General features: G+C 36.4%; 1 protein-coding gene across 2 annotated transcripts in view; it reads right to left on the reverse strand.

The window, feature by feature from the left end:
- Positions 1-16022, reverse strand: part of LOC149207352 (protein DEHYDRATION-INDUCED 19-like) — a 111596-nt gene extending 95574 nt beyond the window's left edge. Inside the window, exons 1-2 of one of the 2 annotated variants that reach the window (XM_089395690.1) lie at positions 15727-16022; positions 15492-15634 (exon numbers count right to left, since the gene is read on the reverse strand). In XM_089395690.1, coding sequence (XP_089251816.1) covers positions 15492-15634; positions 15727-15793 — 210 coding nt within the window. In that variant the 5' untranslated portion in view covers positions 15794-16022. The remainder of the gene's footprint in view (positions 1-15491; positions 15635-15726) is intronic. The other variant, XM_089395689.1, reaches the window with a different exon arrangement.
- Between the last annotated feature and the right edge of the window lie 6574 nt (positions 16023-22596).

Raw genomic sequence — 22596 nt, forward strand, 5'->3', positions numbered from 1 at the left:
CACGTGTGTAGGCTTAAGAAAGCCTTATATGAACAGAACGGGCACCATGAGCATGGTACAAGAGGATTGATGCTTACTTGCAGAAAATAGGTTTCTAAAAGAGTGATGCAAATCTCAACCTATATTTCATTGTGTTTGGAAATGATCCACTCATTTTGGTTTTGTATGTGAATGATTTTTTTATTACAAGGGAGGAGAGACTCATAGAGCACTGCAAGAGAGAAGTTACTTCAGAGTTTGAGATGATCGATATGGCATTGATGCACTATTTTTTGGGGTTGGATGTTTGGCACGAGGATGGCCAGATCTTCGTGGGCCAAGGCAGGTATGCAGGAGACATACTAAGGATATTTCGTATGGAGGATTGCAAACCTATGGCTACTCCAATCATTACCAACTCGAAGAAGTTGCATGCTTTAGATTTTAAGTTCGTATACCCCACTTTATATCGTCAATTGATCAGTTCATCGATGTATCTAGTCAACACTAGACAGGATGTTTGTTTTGCATCCAATATGTTGAATCAGTTTATGAGGGAGCCCAAGAGGGTGCATTGGGTGGCTGTGAAACATGTGTTAGGGTACCTACAGGGCATAATGGATTGTGGACTGGACTATATCCAGGGGGACGGATTCAGGTTGACAGGTTATACAAACTCGGATTAGGCAGGCATTGCTAGTAACAAGAAGAGCACATCTGTATGCTATTTCTTGTTGGGTTCAGCAATGGTGTTGTGGTTCAGCAAGAAACAGAGATCAATGGCACTAAGTTTCGCAGAGGTTGAGTACATTGCAACTAGTCAGGCCACTTACGAGGCTATTTGGCTTCGGAAGTTGTTGTGTGGCTTATTTGGTCAGAGGTTGAGACCAACTATGATATACTTTGATGATTAGAGTTGTGTATTAAACGCGTGGAGAATCCAATATTTCATGACAAGTCAAAGCACATAGAGATCAAGTACCACTTCATCCAGGAAAGTGTTCAAAGAGGGGTAGTGAAGCTTGAGTACATATCCACTAGGAGCAGATTGCATACATTCCCACCAAGTACTTGCCAATGAGGCAAGTGTTGAATTTTGTAGTTACGGTTGGTCTTCATAATTTATATTTTAGCCCTTGTAATGTATAAAGAATTTGTAAGACATGTTCTTCGTGTCATTTTGATTATTTAGCCCTTGAAAGAATTATTATAAGACATATTCTTCATGTCGAATTTAAAAGAGAATTTTGAATTTTGAATTTTTGACTCCAAGATAGTCAAGTTTGCCCCAATGAAGAGACACACCCATTCGCGAAGGCATAACACTATATAAAGGCATTCGACCTCCTCCACGAAGGCACGTAGTTTCTAGGCATTCAAGTGAAGGACAAGAAGGGAAAGAAGGACAAAAAGAAGGATGAAGATCTTCTCTCTCTCTCTAGCTCGCATGTGTGTTTTTAGGCAGTTTTCTAGGCAACATATTCTGGGTAGGCCGAATTTTTGAGCAAACAGGGAGGCCAAATTTCTAGGTTTCTCGACAGTTTCTGGGAGGCTAAATTTTGGCCTAGGGTAGATCAGATCAAGCTGAGTTGCAAGGGAGATTGGAGGCTTAACTTGAGGGATGGAGAGTAGGTTTGACCATAAGCTTTGTTGGTTAGTTTGACCTCATAGTTGTCCAGCAGCATTAGATGTATCTCTTGTTGAATTGAAAAAAAATTATAAGAAAAAGGTTGTTAGGTTTTTCCCTTAAGTGGGTTTTCCAAGGGTAAATCTTATGTTTTCTTTGTGCATTGTGATCTTTATTGTCCTTATGGTTTTATGGTTGAATTTCTGAAAACTAAAATTGTTAAAAGAAGATATATATCATTAGAAGTAATTATCAATATTTCAGAAATCTATGCTTGTATTTATTGCACTTGAAAAATCAACATGGTATCAGAGCATTGGTGACGAAAAGGGCATTAAGATCACTCTTGAAGAAGTTTTGGTAAGAGACCACTCCTAAGGAAGACCTATATCTAGAATCTATTTGCTTGTCCGCGATTATGGGTTCCCATATGAAGGCAGAAAACAAATTAGAAGGGGCTACAAACTTTAGAGCTTGGAAAACAAGGATTGATCTTCTTCTTGCAAAGGAAGATCTCTTGGGTATTGTGAAAGGCAAGGTCACTGAACCTGAAAAAGATGAAGAGAAATTAAAATTTGAGAAAGATGATATTACAGCTAGAAGTATCATTGTAGACTCCGTCAGAGATCATTTGATCCCATATATCGCAAATCTTGACTCTTCAAAGAAAATGTATGATGCCCTAATTGGATTGTACACTATCAACAATATTGGTCAAGCAATGAGTTTGAAGAATGAGCTTCGTGATGTTAGAATGACAAGGAATGATATTATAGCCTCATATTTTATGAGGATTTCTCAATTGAGAGATCAACTTCAAGCAATTGATGAAATCATTCCTGAAAAGGAACTAGTGACTACAACACTTAATGGTTTACCTAAATCATGGGACTCATTTGCAACAAGAATATGTGCCAGAAAAGAAGCTCCAAATTTTGATGAACTATGGACCACGTGTACTCTGGAAGAATCAAGGTTGATGTCAAGAGGGAGGATTCAGAAATCCGAAGAAGGTGACTCTTAAGCATATGCAGTGCATTTCAAGAAGGGTAGAGGAAGAAATAAGTTTGGCTTTCAAAGAAGAAATGGAGGAAAAAGAAATGAAGGAAGAAGACCTGAAGGAAGAAGATCCACTCCTCAAGGAAAGAGAGACATGTCAAAAGTTCAATGATATCATTGTCATAAATTTGGTCACTATAGAAGTGATTGTCCTGAAAGATCGAATGATAGAAAGAGGAAGGGAAACCAACATGCTACCACGACAGATTTGGATGAACTTCCAAAGAAGCCTAAGAATGAAGATCCAAGTAATAAATAATTCTTATGTTTGTCTTCTCTTATTGGTTCTATTACAAATAGTGAAGACTTATGGCTAGTAGACGATGGTGCCTCAAGGCACATGACAGGAGACAACCTCACAAATTTGATGGAAAGATTATCACAAAAGGTGGAACTTGGAGACAACAACAATTATGCAGTGAAAGGCATTGGGAAGACATCCATTGAGCTAATTTTTCCAAATCTGATTTCTATTTATAACTAAGTTGGTGTTGAGTTGATTTAGCATGCTAATCTAATTTTCAAATCTGATTTATATTCTACTTAATGATGGGCTCGTGGTAAGATGATTGAGAGTTCAAATCTCATCTTCGAACTTCTATTTTCTTAGATCTATCAGTTGTTTCCAACTAAAATGATCTAATCTCTTGATATGTGATGTCTACACTCTTGAAACTTCCATAAAGCATTTTGATTTACGCAGATCTGAAGTTTTGATAAGTGCTTCAAAAGTTTTCACATTTAGCTATAGGGTTTAAGTTCGATGAGTACATATTTGTTGTCATGAGGTAAATTCTAACAATTTGCTCAACCAAACTAGTGATAGAGATCCAGGGGCCAACCACGTCATTAAGCTAGCAAGGTTGTCAAGGAGAGGAGTGAAAGGAAGCACAACTAGTTGCCTCCTTATGTGCATAATTGATCCAGATTGGATCATTATATTATTTGCCATCCATCTAAATGCTTTCAGAGTGGAAAAATTGGTGGAATCAACTCACAAGACCATATTTACCAGTGGGTCCTAGTTTGGCAAATGGGATTTTAAACCTTCCAAAGTAGTTTGAGGCATTTCCTAAAGTTTTTTGGGGTCCAAAAACTCTCGCTTGTGACAAACCCCCTGGCGCTATTCTACACTCAGATTCCTTTCCAATAGCACAAGAAAGACCTCAAATGGAGTTTGTATGCAAAAGTTATGCCACTCAAAAGTTTACCTTCCTGTTTTGACCACCATGATTCGATAGGATGCCATGTCAACCCCATTACTCATGGAAAAGGGGCTAGCCATGTGATCATGATGAAGAAGACTCTAGAAGGGTCAATATTGTAACTCTAATTAAGAATTAAAGAAGTCCAACTTAACCACTATCACGCTATGTTATAACCGGACCACTAGGACAAAAAGGGTCCATTCTAATCGAGTGCATTTTGTTCCATAGATGAGCAAAGTGGCTGAGAGTGGATAGAGAAAGAGCAAAAAAAGAAGGTTTTTTTTTGTAGCAACCCACGGGCCAAGGGTCTCACTCCTTTATACTTGCATCCATTTCCATTTAGAAAAAGAGAGAGCAAAGCAGCCTCACCTTCTAGTTGGGTTTTTCTCCCATAAGGGTTTCCCAGAGCATATCTTGTGTCATTGTGGTTTGCGAGTCTTCAATTTTTTTAATGTTCTCTATTTTCCATATTTCATATATTGCATGCATAAACAGAAACAGTAATTTAATAAATCCATAAATCTAAGGGAAATTAAACCTCATAATATAGATTTGGGATTTTCAATGTATTTATCAAACCTGTTGTGACAAATTGTCTAATGGAATATCCATGGCTTACGGATCATATCGATATCAAAGTAGGTTTCTTTGGGTATATTGTGGGAAGTTGCAGGGGAACCAAATCAGTGAAGTTGAAATTCATAAAACCCCAACCATGGATAATAAATCTATTAATAACCCTTAGGATCTGATAGAGAATATATTCACAAGGCTAGACGAGTAGGTTGTAGATATTAGCCCTAATATGAACCTTCTCATGATGGCTCACACAAATAAGCTTGGAATCAAAGAAGATGGAGATTCCAAATCAAAGGTCAAATCAGAAGGGAAATAGAGGGATAGAGAAGAAAGAAAGGAGGAGGCTAAGAGAGACCCCAAAAAAGAACAGCCCAGTTCAAGTTTCGTGAACCATTCGCAGTCCCTGTTCAAAATGGAAGTAAAGGTCAACATCAAGCCATATGAAGATGATATCGACATTTTGAAATTTAATCACTGGTTGCAGTAGTTAGAAGTTTATTTTAACATTCATCACATAGAGGAAGAACAAAAAATTCCTTTCGCCCATTTTGCCATGCCCTGACCTGGTCGAAAAACCATATAAAAACCTTGAGGCTAGAGGGGGGTCCTCTAGTGACTAAGTGGGAGGATTTCAAAACTCACAAAAAGTCATAGTTCTACCCTACTAGGTATATAGAGAACTAATGGATCTAGTGGCATTAATTCCAGCAGAGACAAGGGCAAAGTGTACAAAAGTACACCATAGAATTCAGGAAGATGGCAATAATGTTGGGTATCTCTTGCAAGAACCCAAACAGACTCCTCAAGAAGAATCTGGGGGGGCCTACACAGCCATTTTTAGAAGCAAGTGATGTTGTTCAAACCCATAACAGTGGATGAGGCTTGTGTACAAGCATAGCGCCTAGAAAACATAGGCTAGAAGAATGGACAATCAAGTGGGTCAAAGCAAAACGAACACCACAAAGCTTCCAAAGAAGGGAAGAATAAATGGAAAGGGGGGGAAGGAAAAAAGACAACAGTGGCAGCACACCAATGCAAAAATCCCAGCAACCATCTTAACCACTATAACATTGATGGTCATAGAGATGAGAAGTGTTGGAAACTACATCCAACACTCAACCCAAGGAAGCCGAAGAAGGACAGGAAGAAGAAAAATCTCATGGCCACAAATTTGAGCAATCAAGTGGAAAGCGATTCAAACATGGATGAGAAGATTGTTTGCACATCAATGCAGAAGGGGGTGAATTTAAGTAGACTTTAACAACAAGAAGACAAGGAGATGACCAAACTCTTCCATATAAAGATACAGGTTAAGGATAGGAAAATCTCATTGTAATAGAGATGGTCAACAAACTGGGATTAGCAGTTCATGATCATCCAAGCCCATATCCATTGGGATGGGTAAATAAGAATGCGAAAATAAAGGTAACCAAACAATGCAAAATCAAAGTTGCTATAAGTGTTGATTTTATTGATGAAGTAGAATTGGATGTAGCTCCACTTGATGTATGTGCAATGGTGTTTAAAAGTCCCTATATGTACATGCAAGATGCAATCTTCATGCAGAGAGCCAACCAATATCGCCTCATCAAGAATGAAAAATCCCTCACCATCAACGTAAATAAGTGCAAGTCCAAAATTTCACTGGTAAGTGCCAACCAAGTGAAGAAATTGATCAGTTCTGGCAAGAAGTATCTTTTATTGTTTTTTAAAAGAAAAATAATATATAGAAGGAGAGCAAAGTCATCCTTGAAGGGGTGCACTAAGGAACAAAGGTAGCAACTAGAAGAGTTGCTACAAGCGTACAGGGGAATATTCCAAGAGCCTAAAGGGATACCACACAAGAGGGAAGTGGAGCATGAGATCCAACTGTTTCCAAACTCTCTGTTGCCAAACAATGCGTTGTATAAGCAGCTTATGATAAAGGCCAGCAAGGTGAAGCAGTTACAACCAGTGTTTTACAACCAGGCCGAGTTGACTCGGAAACGGCCTGGTCATACCGAGTCGGAAAAAAAAAATGCGACCAGGCCAAGTAACCGGCCAGTTTGGCCGAGTCAGCTATGACTCGGCCTAGTCATCTAATGACCAGGCCGAGTCATAGCTGACTCGGTCAACCAGGCCGAGTCCGCATTGACCAGGCCGGGTCAATAAAAAGCGGCTGGGCAGCGTTAAACATGTGAATTTAATTCAACACTTTATAATTGGAGGCATGTGAATTTAATTCAATGACATGTATTTGATTGTGAATACAAAATCTCAACTGTAATTTACAGAGAGGACACAGTGGGTTGATCTGATTGTTTGTTGTTTCTTGTACAGGTATTAATCACTGTATTTGAAGTCAGTAAAAATAAACTGCAGAAATTCTACCTTATGTATGCTGATCTCACTTCTGATGCTTCAGTGCAATCGATGAATTTTGATTTTCAGCTGTAGCCAGTACAAAAATTTAGGACCTTGTGAAAGAGATGAATGCTGATATTGGATTGTCTTGTTCTTGATGATGTCAATGTCAAAAAATTGGCATAATGCTGAAAATGGCTCACCATTCAGTGATGATAGAACTCTGATGTAGTTACTGTGCAAGTTGTCCTGGCTAGCAGTGATTTTTTGGCTGTGTGCATGTCTGGAAGGGCAGATAAGTGTTACTACTAAATTTATGGTATCCGTGCTGGGCTGGATAATTTTGTGCACAGAACATGAGGTTTAGTTTATCCAATTTGTCCTTTGCCATTTTTGACATTCTTGGTTTCTCATTTAACGATTAGAAATTAAAGAGGGTTTATTGCATTTGCTATGTAATAGAGTAGGGAAGAGGGTATCTGAGGATAATATGGAGTAGAGTAAGGGGAATATTGCCTAATTCTGGTAAATTTCTTTAATGTTCAACACAGAATTGAAAACTTGACCTTTGGAAAGATCCAGAGGTTGAGCATCGTAAAAGCAGAGTCTTTTTCCCACATTTTCTTATGTGAAGCATCATAACCATAATCAATTATTGAATCTCGAGAGTTAAGCACATAAGTATACAGACATACATAATTGTATGGCAGTTTGTTCTTGTGGGAACTTTGTGGGTTAAGATTATGCTAATTGATGTTATGGATAACTCTGATAGATTAAACATAGTTATAACTTATAAGTTGTCTAATGGGGTTCAGCTAATTTACGCTAGAAATGCATAGAGAAAGAGAGAAGGAAAACACAGATTTAACTAATCAGATAGTGTTGATCTAATTGACAGCCCTTGGGGTAACTGCCAATCCTCCTCTTAGTTGTTTGACTTATTAGTATTGTCCCTGTTATCACCCAAACTTGCAGCCCTTAGTGCAAAGCCTTCACATGGTACCACGTTCAAGTTTAACTCACAGGAGTTGTCATTGTCACCTCAACAACTACCTACCCTTACTTTAGGTTGGGTAATCCAACACAAGGGGTTACTAATCTCAAGTGTAACTCATAGGAGTTGTCATTGTCACCTCAACAGCTACTTCCCCTCACTTTAGGTTGGGTAATCCAACACAAGGGGGTACTAAGCTCAAGTGTAACTCACAGGAGTTGTCATTGTCACCTCAATAACTATTGCCCCTCACTTTAGGTTGGGGAATCCAACACAAAGGGACCTTCTCTAACAGCAACCAGGTTCCCTAAGTCTAGAATACAAGGTTTCATAAGTTACTACCCACTTGCATCGACTTCATATATTAGTGATTAGCACTTGAGTTGATTCTTTAAGTATAAGCTCAGATCATGAGCCTACTTTGATCATATGTTGTCTTCCATCTATATTATAATGCTATGTGTTTGGAAACATGAATGAAAATCTTTAAAATTATGTTTAAAATATTTAAAATTATGTTTTTTTATAAAAAAAATAAATATTTAATGTATTTTTTACAACGACCGAGTCATTGAAATCGACTAGGCCGAGTCATTACCGAATCCTGGTCGGAGTCGGAGTCGATCCTCGGCCTGGTCGGAGTCCTGGTCCTGGTTGTAAAACACTGGTTACAACAGCTACTGGAGTTGAGTGTTATTCAACCAAGTACCTCGCAATGTGGGTCACCCATCATAATTATTCCTAAGAAGGAAGGGACTTGGCGAATGTGCATGGATTATAGGCCATTGAACAAAATAACGCTCAAGAACAAGTACCCCCTGCCAAGGATAGATGATCTATTGGACCAATTGTAATAAGCAAAATACTTCACCAAGTTGGACATAAAATCATGTTATCACCAAGTTCGAGTTAAAGGTGAAGATACTTGGAAAACCACTTTCAAAACTAGACAAGCATTGTATAAGTGGTTAGTCATGTTGTTTGGTTTATGCAACAAACCAACTACATTCATGAGGTTAATAAATGGCATACTACACCCTTTTCTATATTCATTTGTTATTGTTTATTTGGATGATATACTGGTATACAATGCTACCTAGGAGGAACACATCTCAATCTTGATGCAAATGCTAGAGACATTAAAGAAGCCCAACTATTGGAAAATCTCAAGAAATGTGAGTTTGCATAGCAATCTTCAGTGTATTTAGGATATGTGACTGGTGGAGGAGAGTTGATGACAAATCCTTCCAATATGGAAGCCATCATGAAGTGCTTAATGCCTACCAATGTTTCTAGTGTCAAGAGTTTCATTGGGGCAGCACAGTACCTAACAAAAGTCATAGCCGTGTTTCTAGCAATAACAGCACCACTCCATACCACCACAATGAGTGGCAATAGTTTCTAATATGGAAAGGATCAATAGAAGGCCTTTCAAGAGTTAAAAATCGGTCAAGCATAACTTCTTGCATAACTGAACTTGTAGCAGCCCTTTGAAGTGGAGACAGATGCAAGTGGGTATGCTATGGGAGTAGTCTTGATATAGGGGAAAAGGCCCATGTGCTACTATTTTGAAGTGTTTCATGGGGGAGTTCTCAACTACTATACTTACAAGAAGGAGCTCTATGCTCTAGTGCAAGCTATGAAAAAGTTTAAACATTATCTAATGGGAAAGTAGACAGTGACCCACATAGATCACCAACCACTACAATTCTTGCAGGCCCAAAGCAAGTTACAACAAACTAAACATTACAAGTGGATGGCATTTTTACAGCGATTTCATTTTGTGATCAGGTACAAAAAGGGCAACATAAACCAGTTGGTTGACATGCTTTCAAGGCCACCCACATTAAAGATCACAGCTTTGAGAACTTTGATGCACATGGAGCCTTCCACCCATGATGCATAGTGCATTCAAAGAAGCATATACAGAGGATAAGGCCTTCAAGGAGGTGTTTTAGCAGTTGCAAAGCCAGAGTCATGTGCATGATGGTGACAGCACAATTGACTATCATCTCCGTAATGGGTTACTCTATAGGCTAGACAAGTTGTGTTCCTAAATGTGAGCAACTGCAGCTACTCAAAGAGGTTCACACCTCCAAGGTTGTAGAGAACTTTGGTGTAGGTAAGACAATGGCCAACTTGCAAAGGCATGTGTACTGGCTCAGGATGTAAGATGATGTAGCTAGGTTCATAAGAGGATGTATGTTTTGTTGTACCAACAAGACTAATAACAAGAAACAAGGTCTATATCATCCCTTACTTGTACCCACTCATCCTTGGGAAAGCATTTCCATGGCCTTTGTGGGAGGTTTACCAACAACTAGGAAGGGACTTGCCCACCTATTCGTGGTAGCTAACAAGTTTAGTGAGATGTGCATTCTCATGCCTTGTAAAAAAAACCATCAACAGGTAAGAAGTAGCAAACTTGTTCTTTGGACAAGTCTGGGTGCACTTTGGAATCCCAAGGAGCGTCATTTCAGACAAGGGTACAAGATTCTCAGTGCAGCGTTTTGGACTACACTTTGGGAGAAGATGGAAACGGAGTTGAAGAGGTCTACAATATTCCATCCATGGACAAATGGGCAAACAAATGTAGTCAACAAGGCTTTGGTGCAGCTTTTAAGAGGTTTCAATCAAAATCGTCTGAAGAATTGGGATGAAACTCTAGTATATATAGCACTCTTATAACATAGCAGTCCACACTTCTACTGATAAGTCCTCATTTGAAACTTGTTTTGGATATTTGCCACCTTCACCTTTGGACATTACATATGGACAGCAAGGAGGAGTGAGGGAGGATCCTACAAGAGATGCCTTCAAGGCAGAAAAAATTGTTGAGAAGATCAGGCAAATCCATCTACAAGAACAAGAGACGCTGCAGAAGTCAAAGGAAAAATACAAGGCCAAGCATGATCAACACCATACAAAAAATTCATTCAAAAGTGGGAGATAAAGTATAGTTATAGTTGCATAAGGAGAGGCTACAAGGTCCTGGTAAGAAAATCAAGGCTTTGTGTTATGGTCCCTTCAAGATACTAGAAAAGGTGGGATATAACACCTATCAACTCAATCTAACCCCATACATGCACATTTACTCAGTAGTGAATGTAGAAAATTTGTAACTCTATGAGCCTTCCATGTTGGATCATGAAGAGGAACAGATCTTATCTTTTGTAGAGGGTTAGAGTCAAATACTCAAGGAGAGTTGACAGAGGATACAGTTTTGTAGAAGAGGCCTACAAATACAATGCAGGGGCAACATGGCCTTTGGCAAAATGGGTTGAAAGGATAGCTTCCAAGCAAGGCCAAATGGTACTCCAAGGAGAAGGTAGAGGACAAATTTCCTCACTTAAATCAAGTAAAAGTTTTTGGGGACCAAAAGCCTCCCAAAATGGGAAGGCATGACCCAGATTAGATCATTACATTAATTTTCATCCATATTCATGCTTTCAGAGTGGAGAAAATGAAGGAATCAGCTTACACAACCATTTTTACAAACAAATCCCAAATTGGTGATTTGGAGGCAATATGAGGCATTTTTTGAATTTTTTTGGGATCCAATACTCTTTGAACAATACCCTTGGCATTGTTCTACACTCAAATTCATTTCCAATTGCACAAAAAGGACCTCAAACAAAATCCGTATGCAAAAGTTATGCCACCCAAAAGTTGACCTTCTTGTTTTAACCGCCATAATTCAAGAGGATGCCACATCAGCCCCATTACTTATGGGCAAGGAGCTATCCGTGTGATCATGATGAAAAAGACTCTAGAAAGGTCAATATTGTAACACTCGTTAAGAGTTGTAGCAAGCCTAACCATTAGCAGGCTATTTAGCAATGTTGAGCAGTGTTATAGTTGGACCACTAGGTGGAAAAGTGTTCCATTCTATTAGAGTGTATTTTGTTCCATAGATGAGCAAAGCAGCTAAGAGTGGATAGACAGAGCAAACAAAGAGGGTTTGCGTTCTATAGCAACCCTCAAGCCACAGGTCTCATTCCTTTATACTTGCATCCATTTCCATTTAAAGAAAGGGAGAGCAAAGCAACCTCACCTTTCAACAAGTTTTTATGTCATTGCGGTTTCCCAAAGCATATCTTGTGTCATTGTGGTTTGTGAGTGTTCATTTTTTATTGTTCTTTATTTTTCATATTTCATATATTGCATGCATAAGCAGAGACAGTAATTTAATAAATTCAAGAATCTAAGGAAAATTTATCCTCATAGTATAGATTTCAGATTTTCAATATATTTTCCATATTTGTTGTGACAAACTATCCAGTGGAATATCCACGATAGTTTACGAATCAAGAATAGGATAAGTTTTCCATGTTCCCAATTGCAATCTTGAAAACCAGTACACTCCCGATTTGAGTAGGGGAAAACTCTAATTGTTGTGGAGGCAGAGCCGATTGGTACAAAAAGGGGACCAACCCCAATAATTATGATGATTCTCCACTCATTGACAAACTTCTCCCTATAGTGGCTTAATGACACTTTGTTTATGCTTGAGCCTAAGGCCATTTTGTCTATCATTTCATGGACTCTCTACTATGTCTTTTATATGGCCTTTCTAAGAGAAATTTAGACATATGGGCATTTTAGTAGATAGCCAATCCAATTTTGAGTTTTGAAATTATATGTGGAAGATGCATGCACAACCCTCTTTTGTATAAAAAGCACTTTATGTACATATTTTGAATATATTAATAGACAAAGGAAGATTTGTATTCAAAAAATATTTACATAGAGCTTAAACGAAGGAAAAGCAAACAAATTGCGAAAGAATAATGATGATTCAAAGGAAGATCTTGCAAAAAGGGATGAAAAAATAGTATTAAATCTCCTCAAAGAGTTAAGAACTTAAAAGAAAAAAAGGACATCCAACAAAGGCAGAGGTGGAGATTATAGATGAAAAGACAACTAAGGAAATTGAAGAAAAAATTTGTTTGAAGGTTGTTGGTTGTGGAATCCTGAGTGAATTTGATGGCTTAGATGCCCCTAGGTCATGGTTTCTCGGCTAAAGGCCAGTCCCAAAAGTCACGGACAAAATAGCAAACAAACAAAAAAATCCAAAGACAAAGAAGTAAAATTGGAAAGGTTGTACCATGTCCACATCTCATTACCAAGAAAGCCTACCAAATACAAAACTTCAAAAACGCAACAAAGAAGAAGAAAAAAAAAATAGGAGTGCATTAAGAAAAACATCTCCAAGGGGTGAAAGGCATAATCATCAATACATGTGGAATCAAAAGCAAGACTACTATATAACAAGATAACTGTTAATGACCAATAACTCCAACAAAACGGAAAGGATATGGACAAACATTGATTCAAGGCAAAGTAACCATATGGAGACAAACTATAGAAGAATTATGCCAATAAGGATTTCTTATGGATAGATAGATGATCAAGAATAACAAAGATTCAATGTCAACTTATGAAGGCCCTACAGCAGAACATAAAGCTATGACACAAGCATGATTTAATTATGAAAAAGATAATAAATATAAATAAACATAACAGATGACTGATATAGGAAAGTAAAGAGAGGCTATGACTTGAGAAGTAGGAAGGGAAAAAAAGGTGAGAGAAAAGAAGTAATTTATAGAACATTCATGAAGCCAATTAGTCTCAAAAACAAAAAACTTACATCACATTGTAGCATTCCTGTACAAAAGTATGAAAATGTGGATGTGAAAAGGAAGAGAATAGATATCCCTTGTGTGGGTATCATTCACACACATATCCCATAGTTTCACCAGGGGGAGGGATGCTAACACCTCAGTATCCATGAATGCCTACCATAGTTTCCCAAAAACGATAAAATCTCACTTTTGGAGAGGTTTATTCTGTTCCATCAGCTACAGTTCTGAATTCTCTTTCGTTATTCTCTGTTCTTATTATCAGAGGTTATTCCCACGTTAATTGGGCTGGGTATTTAAGCATAGGGACAGCATGGCCAAAAAAAGTTGCATATACAATTTTTTTGTTGTTTCTCACCACATTTACATGGAAAGATGGTCACACCTTTGCAGATAGTGGAGGGCTTTGTGGTGGGATGAGAATGTTATTGCACTGATTTCTACTGTTACATACCATTGGAGGGAATTTTTCAGAGATTGTGCCCTTGCTATTTGTCAAAACATGTCCTCAGCTCAGGGTTAGTACTAAAAGTGAATGCCTGTGGCTGGTTGGAAAATCATTCCTTTGCGGTCATTCAAATATGATCAGATATAATGTGCAAACAAGTATTACAAAGGTTAAGACTACTTTCTATATGTTGCAATCTTTTATTCGAAATCCAAGCTTTAATAGTTGTTTTTACATGTATATGGAATCTGCACATCAGGTTCCATCTGTATATGGATTCCACATATAGTACTCGGTGCCTTCATAGCAGATTGCACACTTTGGTTTGGTCATCTATGACTGTATGATGCCTTGTTGAGTGCTGGAAAGTTGAGGACAAATTCAAATGTGATGAGATATTAGTTGTCCAACTAAGGAATGTGGGTACATGACAATCTCCAGGAAGGAGGGAATTGGTGTGATTCCCCCATGGATTACTTGTATATTGAAATAGCTTGTCAGTCTGAAATTGGGCCAACATGTATAATGAGTGAGAATTAGTATTTACATGAGATCAGTATAATTATTCAAGCTGATGCAAAAGATCAGTATAATTATTCAAGCTGATGCAATTCTATACAATTCTTTGATATCATCACCTTTTGGGATTATAAGGCGATATTCTCTTATTTGTTGGGAGTAGTCATGGAAATCATTATTATAGCTGTATTCAAAGTCCTTCCCCCTTTATGTTTGGCATTTTCATTGCTTATAGTGCTATTTGTAGCAATCAGGTCAATGGAGTACTCGTCCATACAACCAGGTTGGCATGAGTTTCAACAGGATGAGGCCAGATGCAAGTCCATGGAAAATTGGCAGAATAACCACCCGTCAAAAATGGCGAGTAAGCCAAAAATAGTACACCATATGCAACGCATCCCCTCATGCACCCTAAGCCATCCACCCGCATTGGCATGAATTTCAACGGGATGAAGCCAGAAGCAAGTCCTGAACAAATTCGGCACAATAACCACTCATCAAAACTGGCACCTCAGTCAAATGAAGTCCACCATGTGGAATGCATCCCCTAATGAATGTATTTCAAAGCACTTCAAAGCCCTTCACAATAAGAGCAAAATTTGGGCACGTCAAACTGTCTCTGACTGCGGCCCGTTAGTTAGTTACTTAGTTCGTTAGGCTGCTCTAACCACAAGCTCGAACCCTTAGCAAAATGATGGCCCAGGGCCAAAAGTAAGTAGCTGTGCTCCTTGTGTTAAACATATGGATCGTATTAATGCAGTCTTTGGGGATGAAAACGGGTGTAAATCCAGGTTACTTTCACAGAATAGATCACCATCGACCATAGCTTCATAGCCAAAAGTACTCTGGTTGTAAAGTTAGCATTGCCAGCAATTCTGTACCTTCTTTAAAAAAATTAAAACAAGATAAAAACTGATTTTCCAACCGCATAACTTAATGTATAAGGCAGTAAATAGGGTTCATTATATTTGATTTCACATAGATGTTATTAATCCATAACTCCATTATAGAAATAAGGAACGAGCATAAGAGGTATCTATAATCCAGCTAGATCAGAATGTAAATTAACATAAGTAAATTCAGTTACCGCATTAGAGGATTCAAAGGAATGGTGATCCTCAAGATGGCAGCAGAGAGTGGCAATGTCAAAATCCAGTTCGCAGAACGGGCAGGAAAACTCTGAACGCATGTCATAGTCCACCTTCATATCATCAATCCCCATATGCCGATCTGTATGCACACCCATTACCCTCCAATTAATCAAATCCAAGCCAATTCACACAAAATCAATGAATTTTCTCTGAGACAGGACAGAGACCAACCCATGGATGATCGTCCCGCATGGCGCTTGGCAGCGTTGTATCGAGCGGCCCACAATTCATCGTCCATGGCAGAGGGTAAATCTATTAAACCCTCTCAACTCCCACTAGAATTTGATTTAACCCTCTTCTTTCTGCGTCGAATCTCGCCTCTCAGAACTCCCCTTGCTCCAATTTCATGAAACAAGCTAGGCTTATAGAGCTAATTGTGCAGTATGGCCCTCTTTCCGATGAATATTTATGGGATAATTGAAGATCGACTTCCTCCTTCCCTGGCCTCGCCGCCGACTATCGTCACCGTCACGAAGCAACCGAGAAATACTTACCGGCGCGCTCGGTAATTTCTATTTAAATTTCCTTTATTTTTTATTAAATCAGTTTTCACATGGATTAAACCGAGGATCAAAGACTTCCCCGGTGCAAAATTTGCAAAACAATTTAGTGAAAACCCTTACATTGGAAAAGTTTGTCAACAATATTTCGTAAAAACCTTGCATAGCGTTTTGTTTATTTCACCTTTGGAGAAAATAAAATAAATTTGATCTATTAACCTAGTACCCTGTATTAGTTAAAAAACTAGATATATGACACTTCATATTGAAAAAACTTAGATATATGACACTTCATATTGAAAAAACTTAGATGGGAGAAGTTTGTCAGAAATATTTCGTAAAAACCTCATATAGTCATTCTCTTTTCCTTTCATTTTCATTTCTTTATTTTCTTTCTAACTTTGTAAATAATGTCATTCTCTAGTATTCTACATCAAGGATATAAATATTCTTTTGACGAAGGAAAATTTTAGGGGCTAATATTCGCGCATGGACTAATTTTCTATACTTTTTCCAAAAAAAGATTCTCTAATTTCTATTTTTTGTAAAAATGATTCGCCCAAATTTTATAGAATGAAATTATTTTACCCTAAAAATTGCCAAAAAATTATATATAGACTATATAAAAATTCTCGTATTCTACATCAAGGATATAAATATTCTTTTGACGAAGGAAAATTTTAGGGGCTAATATTCGCCCATGGGCTAATTTTCTATACTTTTTCCAAAAAAAGATTCTTTAAGTTCCATTTTTTGTAAAAATGATTCGCCCAAATTTTATAGAATGAAATTATTTTACCCTAAAAATCGCCAAAAAAAAATTATATATAGACTATATAAAAATATTATAAATTTGAATATTTTTACAAAAATATCTCCGAACAGTTTATAGATTTCATGTCATGGACTAGTGGGATTCGCCAAGGTTTCTAAGCTTTAAGATAAATTTTATCCTTAAAATTTTCCCTGCTTTTGACACTCAACCAACAATAATTTTTGGTTTTGACCTCTAAACTTCCTAAAATCTTAAAAATGAAAGAAAGCCTAGTAACTCATCCTATATAGGTTATAACCATATTTGATGATATAATGTGTCTTAAAAATGAAAGAAAACCTAGCAACTCATCGTTATAACCACACTTGACGATATAATATGTCTATAGGAGTAAGTGATCTAATCATTAATTAATTTTAATTTTAAATTTATTGATTTTTAAAATACTTAAAATATAGATAAAATAATTTAATGTTAAATATTAGTTAAAATAATATTTTAAATTTTAAGTCCATGGGGTTTTGGATAAATGGTGATGGGGTGCTTTGTTAAGGCACTTTTTGATGTGAAGTCACTGGTTCAATTCCCATCACATGATGAAGATATAATCATGTCAAGCTTACAAAAAGACATGACAACATGATGAAGATGTAGTACGAAGCTTACAAAAAAAATATTTTAAATTTTAAATTTAGTATTTTTAAAATATTTAAAATATAGATAAAACAATTTAATGCTAAATATTAGTTAAAAATATGAAATTTTTTTAGATTTATTTTAATTTTTATAATTTACCAGTCTAGATCCATTTTAAATTTGTATCTACCAAGTACCGAGAGGAATCAAATTCGGAGTTAAGATGGATCTAATTTTAATTTTAATTCTATTTTTTTTTAATGTTGACCGAGTCAACATCACATTACATTGTGCCTAATGTTTTACAACTTCGTTTGCATATTGGACTATAGAGCGCCTCTCGACACAATAGCATACTTAATTAAATGATATTTCTATAGCATTTTAAGGGACTCGAATCTTCTTAATGTTTCATAAATCTCAAGTTAAGTTGTAAATAAAGATTTTCCTTCAAGAGATTTGATTCCTTTCAACATTTGATATATACGAAGTTAAGACAAATCTAGGTTGTTAATACTTAGATAAATAAAGACAACAACATGATTCTTTTATAATATCATGTTCATACCAAATACGTGACAATGTGTCTCATTATATAGTGATGGGATCAATTGACTCGATAGACATAACAACCTAGAGAATAAATGCTCTTACTCAGCTACAACTCGCACACATTGGAAAACAATGACTTCTAGAACAATACCCCATAGCTCACACAAATCTAAAACATTTATCCTTTATCTCCGAGTCTCCCCCTTAATGAATAAATGAATTATTTACTACACCCAACTTATATTTTCCTAAAGACTTAGTAAAGATGTTTACCACATTATCATTTGTATTACAATAGGTCAAATGTATTTCCTTTGATTGCATTTTTTCTCGTACAAAATGATGTTGAGTCTCTATGTGTTTTGATCTTGCATGATAGGCTAGGTTGTTTGCCAGTTTGATAAAGCTTTAGTTGTCGCACTTGATGATTATTGACCCCTCCTGTTTTTCTCCCATGTCTTCGGGAATTCTTCTTAGCCAAATTGCTTCACAGGTTGCATTGTATAAGGTCTTGTACTCAACTTCAATGCAAGACAAAGAAACAATTGGTTGTTTCTTGTTGCTCCATGACACAATACAAGATCCAATATTGAATTCATAACCAAAGGTAGACTTCTTGTCATTTGGATCTCCTATCCAATCAAAATTTGAATAACTTGTCAACTCAACATTCAAATCATTAGTATACTCAATACCAAAAATTTTAGTCTCCCTAAAATATCGAAGGACTCTCTTGGCTACTTTTCGTTGACTTTCATGTGGCTTAGCCATGAGCTAACTAAATATGCAATATATGGCCTCGTTATAGTTAAGTAATTCAAACACCCCACCAATTGTCTATACAAAGTGCCATTTGCTTCTTTTGTTTCATCATCACTGTCGAGTTTAACATTTTGTTCCAATGGTGTAAATATTATTTTACATCCATTCATGTTGAATCTCCTGATTAATTCTTGTGTGTATTTACTTTGTGTGACCAAAGTTCTACCATTTTCTCTCCAAATTTCAAGGCCTAAACAGTAATGCAATTTTCCAAGATCCTTCATTTCAATTTTTTGTTACAGACAACTTTTTATCTTTTCAATTAACTTGGTAACACTTCTTATTATGATCAGATCATCAACATATACATAAATCATCACAATATGGCCTTTTTCATCCTTCTTGATATAGATATTTGGATCTCCTTTACTTTTAGTAAAACCCTGTTGAGAGAAGAATTTATCAATCTTCACATACCAAGACCTGGGTGCCTATTTGAGTCTGTATAGTGCTTTTTTTAACCTACAAACGAGATGCTTTTCTCCTTGTTTTACAAAACCTCCTAGTTAAAGAAGATAGACTTCTTCCTTTAATTCTCCATTCAGAAACATTGATTTGGCATCTAACTGATGCAACTTCCAATTATGCTTAGTTGACAATGTAATAATAATTTTAATAGTGTTCATTTTAACTATTGGTGCAAAAGTGTATTCATAATCTATTCCTTCTTTCTATGAATAACCCTTCACTACAACCAACATTAAATTTAGTTTTGAACAACCATTTTGAGCCTATGGGAACTTTATCCTTAGGCAATTCGATTAATTCCCATGTATCATTTCTCATTATGGAATCATTTTCTTCCTTCATTACATTTCTCCATTCGATATGTTCATTAGCTTCTTCAAAGTTCAAAGGTTATATGACATTCATCACTTTAGTCATTAAGGAATAGTCTTTATACCTTACTAGTGGTTGAATTTGGCGTGATGACCTTCTTGGTAGTTCTCTGCTTTCATCACTTCTCTTGCTTTGTGGTGACTCGTTTTCTCCTCTAGGTGTGCTTTCACTGCTATATTCTTCCTCTTGTTTTTGCTCATGTTTGACATCCACTTCTTCTATGATATCATCACAATCGTGACAAATATGTCATGCATCATAATTATCATCCCTATGGCCTTCATCTGCATGTTCATGAAAGAAAACATCTTTGCTTGCAAAATATTTATGCATAGAAGGACCAAACATCTTGTATGCTTTATGATCATAACAGTAACCAATGTAAATTCAATTGATAACTTTTGCTTCAAGTTTTCTCTTATCTTCTTTCAGAACATGAGCAAAGGCTTTGCTTCCAAATATTCTTAAATGGCTTACTGTCGATTTATAACCATAAAGAACTTCAAATGGAGTCTTATGATTTAAAAAAATTGTTGGACTCTATCTTTTAAATAAACAATATTAGTACTAATAGCTTCATCCCAAAAAGCATTGGTAAGATTTTTACCTTTCATCATGCTCCTTGCACATTCCAATAAGGTTATGTTTTTCCTTTCAACTACTCCATTTTGTTGTGGAGTGTGTGTCACCGTGTATTGTTGTATAATTCCATGGGCTTTGTAGTATTTGACAAATGCACTTAATGTATATTCTCCCCCTTGGTCAAATTGGAGGATCTTGATGTATTTTCCTGTTTGCTTCTCAACCAAGTTTTTAAACTCTTTGAAATATTCAAATACATCACTCTTCTTTCCTATGAAATAAACCCCAAGTATATTTTGTGCAACCAACCACAACTATCAAGAAATAATACGCCCCTCCTAATGATCTAGTCTATGGTTATGAATGCCAATGCTTGATGATCTTGCATGTTAACATCAAGCTTGTATAAGCGTCCAACTCTCACTCCTCTTACTATGATGTTGTAGTTGTCTTGTATATCCTTAACAACATAAGTTGTCTTGTCAACTTTGGGATTATGATCTGCAATGGTGGACACAGAGATTAGATTATTCTTGATTCCAAGAACATACATCACATTTTGTATTTATCTCACATAGCCAATGGGTAAAGTTACACATACATCACCATAACCTTTGATTTCACGATATCGGTCATCTCCCAAATAGATATGAGTACCACTATCATTTTTATGATAGATATCAAACCATTCCTTTTTGCAAGTCATATGAATTGAAGCACCAGAGTCAATAAACCATGCATTAATATCATCAATTTCTATTGATAAGGCGACATCTGAAATAAATAATTTGAGATTTTTGAGATTATCATTAACTAAGGCTTCTTTATCAATAAAATTGCCCGAATGCTTTCTATGTTTGGACTCATCAAATTTTATTTTATTCCAATCTTTAGCAAAGTGTCTAGGCCTACCACAATAGAAGTATCCATCCTTCTTCTTCATATAAGTATATGTACTTGGTGTTATTGTGCCTTGATGTGATTTCAACTATGACTTTCCTCCTTTGTTCTTGTCTCGTGGATTTCCTTTGTATGGTTGCCTTCCTTTGGCTACAGTTCCAAATCCAAACTTTGAGATCTGCCAATAGAATTTTACCTTCTTTCTTCTTTTTGCAAGAGAATACTTGTTAATTCATCAAAGGTAGGAGCCTTTTCCCTAGCAGAAATTCTAGTGATAAACATACGATAATCATCCAACATCCCATTCAAAGTAATTGTTACTAGATCACTGTTGGAAATATTTTCACCAATAACACCAATTTTACCATAAGTTTCTTTGATACTAGAAAGAAAATCACTAATGCTTTCATTTACCTCCATCCTAATTGAGAAAAGCCTCTTATTCAAAAACAACACTCTATTGGTATTGGGAGTTTCATACAATTTTTTTAGTGTTTCCCATGTTGCTTGACCTCGACGTGCGGAATGATGTTGTCCTTTACGAACATTCTCAAGAGTACCTTGGCCTTGGTCTCTTGGGCCCTCTTAATCTTGAATTGAAGCTACTAGTCCTGTCGTTTGATTTCATCTCATGTTACTATTGATCAAGCTTTGCAGTTTTTCAATAACGTTTGTAACTTAAATTTCGAATTTGTATAATTCTCTCCATTTAGTCCACGGGTGGTAGCACAATTGGAAAAAAACATGTTATCAAGCCCTTGTGTATCTAAGTGATCAGAAGTTTAATCCCCAGGACATGTCTCACCAGCCGAACTTAAAAAAAGAAAAAGAAAAAAAAGACATATATGTGTGTGTGTGTGTGTGTGTGTATTCTCTCCATTTAGCTTTGTCAACTCATTTAAATATGAATCAACAAATGAATTTGTCATTTTTAAATGCACCAGATCTCAAACAAATACCAAATACAAGATATCCCAAATAAATAGATTGGGGCCAAATCTTTGAAATACTATAATAAATTTGGTAGATCTATAGATGCCTCAATTGATTCACAAAATCATACCACCTGTGACCAATTCAAATCTTCTAAAAAACACAACCAATACACCTTGGACAATTTACCCTTTCCAATATTCTTTTGTGTGTGTGTGCATGCGCGCTTTCCGAAGAAAAAACCATAATTTTATCCAATCTGTAAACAAGGAACAAAATTACATTTTGTAGATGCCATTAGGCATTCGATCATGTCAACATTTCAGTTGATGCACAAAAAAGATTAAGACTAAAAAAAAAAAAACCATAAATTTATCGGGTGCTAAGTGTAATAATAACCACTTAACTTCTCCTTTTTGCCTTTCCTTTTTTGAAATTTTTGCCAAACCCTATGGTTGTGATTAGGTGTTACTATTACCAATCAATTTTTGTCTTCCTGCA

This window comes from Pinus tabuliformis, chromosome 1_2, assembly GCF_031772625.1.
Source record: "Pinus tabuliformis cultivar Carrire ecotype Pingquan chromosome 1_2, CPIR1, whole genome shotgun sequence".
Taxonomy (NCBI): domain Eukaryota; kingdom Viridiplantae; phylum Streptophyta; class Pinopsida; order Pinales; family Pinaceae; genus Pinus; species Pinus tabuliformis.